General features: G+C 34.2%; 1 protein-coding gene across 1 annotated transcript in view; it reads right to left on the bottom strand.

Moving 5' to 3' along the window:
* SS18 (SS18 subunit of BAF chromatin remodeling complex) overlaps positions 1-7,833 on the bottom strand; it is a 137,458-nt gene that overhangs the window by 60,112 nt on the left and 69,513 nt on the right. The window contains exon 5 of the mRNA XM_007935570.2: positions 5,534-5,755. Within this exon, the coding sequence (XP_007933761.1) occupies positions 5,534-5,755 (222 nt within the window). The remainder of the gene's footprint in view (positions 1-5,533; positions 5,756-7,833) is intronic.

The raw sequence follows: 7,833 nt of genomic DNA, 5'->3' as shown, positions 1-7,833 counted from the left end.
CCCGACGGCACTTAACAACAACAACATACTCTGAGGAGGCAGCTGTTCCCCAGTGGTATTTTGAGTGCCTTCCAACATGAGGGGCTCATCTTCCAGCACTGTATCTCCTCTGAGTCTGTGTTAGTCTGGAAGCTCCACTGAAACCTATTCACCGTGGGTGACTCTATTGGTATTTGCAATACCAGTGGCATAGCCTCCAGCCTCATAACAACACACAAGCCACCACAATGTGACAAACTGACAGACAAGTGGGGATTTACTAGGTACCAGGAATAAAAAACAGAAAATACATTGCCATGGAGGCAATTCCAACTCATAGCAACTCTACAGGATAGAGTAGAATTGCCCCAGAGGATTTCCAAGGCTGTAATCTTTATGAAAGCCACCTGACACATCTCTCCCCGCTTCCCACCCCCAAGAACAGCTAGCATGTGCCTGTATACTTTTCAGTTAGCAGTTGAGCACTTTAACCAGTGTCATCAAGTTTCCTTGGCACTAGGAATACAACAATGAAAAAATACACAAACTTCTTATTTTTTTTTGAGCTTTCTGAATATCAGCAGAATTTATGCTCTATATACCAGGTAAGTAGATTTACTTACTATATTGTTTCACAAATAGCATACCCTCATAAATTACACACACACACACACACACATATAATGGGTGGAAATGATGATATTATATTAAAAAACATTCTGGCATAGCACATCCATTCCTATACCACATATGTCTCATGACATTTCTGGAAGTGAATTTCTGCTTCATACTCACTCAGGAGCCAATTATTTACATAATAAAAGTGTATGTCATGGTTAAAAAGTCATGGATCAAGTTCAGTAGTGCCCCAACTATCAAAAAATCAACCACTAAATCTTTGCATTTGCTATGAAGCTGCCAAATGGGTGGGTCTGAGAGCAGCGGAGCTCCTTGTAGCCAATCTGTGCCTAGCTACATCATGCCAGAGACAGGCAGAGGGTTGGGCGAAGGGCTGTGTGGGGATTTGCAACACCCCAAGCATGGGATCGTTCCATGGCAGGTGGGGGTCATTGCCCACATGGGCCCATATCACATGCTGCAGGCCCTACATGAATCTGGGCAGTAGGACAGTGCAAGTATGGTACAGGCATGCACTGCCCCATTCCACAGGGACCCTGGACAGCCAGTCGTACCTATCTCATTGGAGCAAGAGATGCATGGCCCCTCTGACCCCTCTACACCCACGGTTCTCATACTAGCCCAGGAGTATCTGTGCAGGCAGGAGATTCAAATGACCCGAGCACAGCCCCTGACCTGCAGGACAGCGAGGCTGAACGCAAGCAGCTGCCACTGCCTCACCCGCCTTAGTGGCCTCTCTGGCCTGGGATTCACAGATCTGTGCACCTCTTGGACTATAGCTGGCCACCCAAGCAAAGGCTGTTTACAGTACAGAAAAAGTGATTTCTTCCTTCATTAGAGAAAGTAGTTTGTAGAGTAGGGAAGGAATCCTGATGAGAGGTAGCTGCTTTAAAAACTCAAAGAAAGGCTGGCGAGGGTCTACTGATGGGAACCAAACCTTTCTGTCAACAGAAACCAAGACAAAAGACTTAATATCAAATCCACTGGACAAAGAAAATAAAAATTGAAACTTAACAACATGTAAAAAAAAAATATATACAGCACACTCATGCAAAGGAGGTTGTAATGCAAGAATGTACAGTATGTGCATTATTTGTATAAAAACAGAGTGTGTAAGAAAATAGTGGTTCATTTTGAACAGAGGAGGTCTTACTTAAGGTTCAAAGTAAGTGATCAATGATGACCTTCATCTGTGTAATAGTGAAAATAACTCACACTACATAGTTTATGTTGGACTGAGTGCCATGCTTAAAAATCAACATTTTGACAGCAGTTTCAAAAACAAATCAACTTTAAAAACCTTGCTAAATCTTTCAGCTAGAAGTAGCTCCTCCAAAGGTGCCCTGATGCCCTGATAAAAAGATTCTACTAATAAATAATACTTGCTTATTTGGTAAATAAAAACCAAACTTAAGTATTCTAAATTCACAGATAATGTAAAACAGTACTAATCAAACTAAAATATGCTAAAGAGTGCTAATGAGACAGTGCCTAAGGCATCTGACTGCTAACCAGATGGTTGGTGGTTCAAACCTACCAGCTACTCCGTGGAAAGAAGACTGGGCAATCTACTTCCATAAAGATTGACCACCTCAGAAACCCAATGGGGGTCACTATGAGTTGGGATCAACTCGATGGCAGTAGGTTTAGTTTTTGGTTTTTTACTATGCTATTAGCACACAGTTCAATTTTTTCAAAAGTCCAAGAAATCGTAACTACTACTTAAAAATAAAAAAAGACATATATATAGATGTTATGTATATACAACTAATTATATACTTATACATAATTATATATGTTACATATAATTAACAATTGTCAAATATAATGGGGAGAAAATTTTTGTGCAGCTTTTTTAAATGATGTATTCTGTGGGGTGAGTCTCTGTTTCTGTTGTATCTATATTTCCATAGATTTCTGGGTTGTTTCTGCTTTTTACTTTTTTAATAAAAATTAAAACATTAAAAAGAGTTTTAAAAGAATTAATGAAGTCCAAAACATTTCCAGAATTCTAATTCTAGAAATAGTGCTAATAGACATTGTGCTTTATTATGTTACCAAAAATTAGTAAAACAGTTCTACTGAAAAGAAAAAAAATTAAAATTGCAAATTATAAATACAGGAGAGTATCTGTTCTCTAGATTAGTGTCAATCACACTCTTAAATTACAATGGCAAGATTTTAAATGGGTCAATTTTCTGCCCTTAATTTCATTTTCAAAGTTAAGAGAGGAGGAAAAAATGAAACATTTCACCTATCAATTTGCAAGCAGTTAAGAGTAGTAGAGAATGTATCCATGTAAGAAAGGGTGGGAGTTGAGTAGTATGTCAAAAAATCACCTAAAAACTACCAGAATGAATACAACAACACTTTGACTTGCAATGCTGTTGGAAAACTAATACCAGAAAATCAGTTAAAATTTCCAAAAATTGTCACTTAAAATTAGAATGTCCTCATATTGCCGTTTAATTATTCCTCTTTAAAACAAAATTCTTTGGATTCATTTTTCCCCCATTTCTTTCCGCACTTGACAGATATTTAGTCTACAGAATTCATAAACATTTCTTTACCTTGACTATCACTTAAAAATGGTAAAAATACCTTCCATCCCCCCAATTTCCCCTGACATAGAGATAAGTACGTAGAAATACAGAGGGAGTCAAAGAAGATTGCAGTATTTTCATTTAAACTCAAAATATTTAAATAATTTTTAAAAAGTCTATTTTTTCCCAGTACAAAATGTTTAGTATTTAACAAAGATTATGTAAAATGCATTTGCCTTTTATTTCTTCTACTTATTTATGTAAACAGATAAATAATAATGAAAAGTATGTAGCTTACTTCTATAAAACGATTTAGAAAATGCTTTATAATGGAGATGAGTATTAAAATTTCAAATAAAACTGTCATCATGCTACAAACCTCTTCATCCAACAACAGGTATACTAGAATTCAAGTATTTTTATAAGAAATGTATATGATAAAGAAACTGGATGTTGCCAGAACTTTGTATAACTTTCTTCCTTTTTTTTTTTTTTTTTTAAATTAATGTTTTCTTCTGTGGTCTTTTGATTCAGAAATATCTGAATTTAACTAAATTATTATCTTTTGTTTTCCCAGGGCAGATTTTTAAAACACTAAAAAATTTCCTCAATGATTCTACCCTACTAATTTGTAAAGTATCTTTGAATTCTTTAAATCAGATCTCTACATAGTAACTCCCTGTATAGCCTTTATTTTCTATTACCAAACCCATTGCCATCAAATTGATTCCAACTCATAGCAACCATCATAGGGTTTCCAAGGCTGTAATCTTTATGAAAGCAGAATGCCTTATATCTTTCTTCCACTGAGCAGCTGGCAGATTCAAACCACCCACCTATTTTATTAATATCCCAATGCCTTAACCACAACATCATCAGAGTTCCTTCTATTTCCTATTAAGGAATTCCTAAGTTGCAACAACAAAATAAAAAAAGGAAAAAAAAAAAAAAAGTATAACAAAAGGAAAAGTAAACATTAATACAAAATATGGTATTTTTTAGAAAAATTAAGTTGGTCCCTAAGTTTAAAAGAAAAAAATCCTGTAAACACCTCAACTCCTTTGTCCTATACATAACGATTTTCTACATGCACATTGCTACATGCATTTTTTTTCTCATGGCTTTTGATGAATTATATTAAACTATGCTGCAATAACACATTTTTGTGCACACCCTACCTTTTCTTAACTTTAGGGTTCTAAGAAGTATACTATCATTTCCGTAGTTGTTACCAGAACACTGGCAATTTTCTTGATAACCAAACTATGGAAAAAAAACCTGAACTCCCTTCTGATCTAGCACTGACTGGATTTTGCTGATGTATGGAACCACTAACTACCCTAACTAAAAAATAAATAAAGCATTCCATCACATGCACTAAATAACCTTGGAAAAAAATGTGGACTAAGAGCCAATTTTGTGACGTTACATTCATTGACAGTTTATTCTATTCTCTCCCTTTGTTTTCAACATATTATTAAAATTAGAGAAAATCAACTATATTAATATTTTTTAATTAGCATATATTATCTCATCATTAATTTTATCGACAGATTAACATTATCTTCCTTTATCTGGGTATACACTTTAGTGATCTGTTTTCCATAAGCAAAATCTAGGCAACTGTATTGCAAATACATTTAATATTTTAGACTCTTAACTTCACTACGTTTGGTAATTGAAATAGATTTAGCCTGGCAATATGCCAAATGTTTCAACAAGCAATTAGTAGAACAGAGCGCTACTTACTGGTTTTTAGTTATTAGTCACATGAATACTTAAAAGAGAAACAAGATAATTTCATTCAGAGATAAGTAGTAAATTTTAATAGACTCATACCACTCTAAGAAGACAAGCGTACAGCAGTACCTCCACAGCATATTCTAATAGCACATAATGTTAGAATTACTTTTCTGTGCAGAAACTTAACATCAGAAAAACCTTTTTAAATCAAGGGAAAATCGCATAAATTAATACAATCTTAATAAGCAAAGTGAAGCAGAGTAGATGTTTTTAAAGAGTTATACCTGAAAAGATAGTACATAAAAGAAAATTTACTTTAAAAATGTATTTTATCAATTTTCTAAGTATCAGTCAAATGTTTCATTATTCAATTACTACATTGAGAAAACAAGTCAACTGTCCTGAAGACAAATGCCTAATAAACATAAAAATAAACAAGCTTTAAAAACAAAACTAAGCAACTAACTTTCTAAATTAGGAAAAAAAAAAAAAGAGGTAAGCCAGTTTTCAAGCTCAGCTTTTTATGATTCACTTATTTCAAACTTATATTTTTATATCAGCTAACAACTTGTAACAATTTTCCTACTTTCAAAGACATTCTAATCAAACATGACATAAAGCTGATTTACCTTGGTTTGGCTGCATATTCATATTTGGTCTGGGGCCATAGTTTCCCATTGGCTGTCCTTGACTCATCGTTATCTGGTTCTGTACTGGCATGCTCTGTGATGATGGAACGGAATGGTTATAACCTCCCATGGATCCATGGCTACTTGAAGGCATGTTCATGGAACTATTTGTCATATTGAGCTGATTGGGTCCAGGTCCCTGCATAGGCATATGGTTAGGTCCTTTGAAGAAAAATGATCAAAAGCAAAATATTAAAGTTAAATAGATGATCTATACAAAAGTACTTGAGGAAGCTTTCTATTTTTTTTTACTTTATAGTAATAATAAAAATATGTGACACAATAACCGAGTATTTAATCATCAGCAAAGTAAATGCTTTACATGAATGATAGTGAAGCTATAAGATAGATGTTATTTAAAGAAAACTCACTGCCAGATGTTATTTATTATTCCCTTTATACAGATTGAGAAAGTGATGTTGAAAAGCTAGGAACATTCTGATTATAAGGGAGGACCAACCAGCTTTGTAAGAGAGTAAATAATAAAGCTTAAATAAGTAAATGCAGTACTAGCACATAAATGAATTAACAGATCAGTGGACCAGCACACAGTCTAAAAAACAGACCCAAATGCATAATGTAGTAGATGATAACAGTGATGAATGATGTCAAATACAATAGGTAAAAGAAAGATAATAAATGGTGACAACTGGGTAGCCATCTGAAAAAACTAGGCTGGATCGATCTCTATCTTATTTCTTGCACCAAAACTAACTCCAAGTGGATAAAAAAGTTAAACATTAAAAAAAAAAGGAAAACAAGAGGAACCATAAAAGAATATAATGTATGAGATAAATGTTTAATAATCTTAGAATTGTTTACTCCTAAATGGAAAGGCCTTAACTATGTCAGAAAATCCAGAGCTATAAAAGATTGATTAAAATTAGAGAACATAAAAATCAAAAATTTGTACATAAACAAAAAAATAAGAGGAAGAAGATTAAGTGGGGGGTGGGGTGGGGATCATTTGCAAAACATACAGACTAAATTAATTACTAATTAAATAAAAGACGACCACCACCAGTAAAAAAATGAAATAAGACATGAAAGACCAGTTCACACAAAAACTACAAAAGGGCTCAAATATATACATGAAAAGATTGCTTAACTTGTAACAGAAAGGCAAATTAGAACTATGAAACCATCTTTCATTTCTCAGATTTGCAGAGATCAAAAGTTTTGATCCAAATATAATAGGGAAAAAAAAGGACTCTGATACATTGTTGAAGGAATGTAAATAGTTATTAAATTTTAAAAAGCATATACCCTTGATCCAGCAATTGCAGATCTATCCTATAGATACACAAGTATATGTCTGTGTGGGCACATATACATGTGTGTATGGTATACACACACATATATATCTCTCTCTCCATGGTAGTATAATTTATAATAGCAAAACATTGGACACAACTTGCATTTCCATCATAAGAGAACTGTTCAATTAAATTAGAGTACACCCATTTAAAAAAAAAAAAAAAGCAAGCTCTTTAAAAAATGATCAATGGTAGTATTTAAATAATGCATACCATAATTTGTGTTGAAAAAGAAAAATAACAACACATAGGAACAGGAGAAGAACTAAAAAAAAGAAATGTATATATGCATGTGTTTTTATATACAGAGACTATCTCAGGAAGAGTAACTAGAAGCCAACAAGCCAATACCTCAATAAAATTAATAATCTGGAGATACAGGAGATACTATATACTTATTAAGGAGCAGTGGTGGCACCATGGTTAAAGCATTGGGTTGTTAACCAAAAGGTCAGCAGTTTGAACCCATCACAGCTGCTCCACGGAAGAAAGACAAAGCAGTCTGCTTACGTAAAGACAGACAGCCTTGGAAAACCGATGGGGCAGTTCTAATCTATCCCATAGGGTCATTATGAGTTGGAATTGACTCGATGGTGGTGGGTTTGACTTTGGTTTTTGTGCACTGTTTGGTACCTTTTTAGTATTATTTAGTAGTATATGCACATAATATCTAATTTTTGTGAAGGAAGACTGGGCAATCTACTTCCGTAAAGATTTACCACCTCAGAAACCCAATGGGGGTCACTATGAATCAGAATCGACTCAACAGCAGTGGGTTAGGTATCTAATTTTTAAAAAAACAATTATTGTTTTTTAAAAAAGGAAGAAACGGAGGCGGGGCAGGATGGCGGACTAGGCAGAAGGATTGCACAGACCCTCTTCAACAAAGAAAAGGGAAACCAATTAACACAGACACAGAAGATA

The sequence above is a fragment of the Orycteropus afer genome, unplaced genomic scaffold, assembly GCF_000298275.1.
Source record: "Orycteropus afer afer isolate SDZICR_OR568_19922 unplaced genomic scaffold, OryAfe1.0 scaffold00030, whole genome shotgun sequence".
Classification (NCBI taxonomy): domain Eukaryota; kingdom Metazoa; phylum Chordata; class Mammalia; order Tubulidentata; family Orycteropodidae; genus Orycteropus; species Orycteropus afer.
The sequence above is the reverse complement of the archived record's forward strand: the minus strand, read 5'-3'. Positions and strand labels throughout refer to the sequence as shown.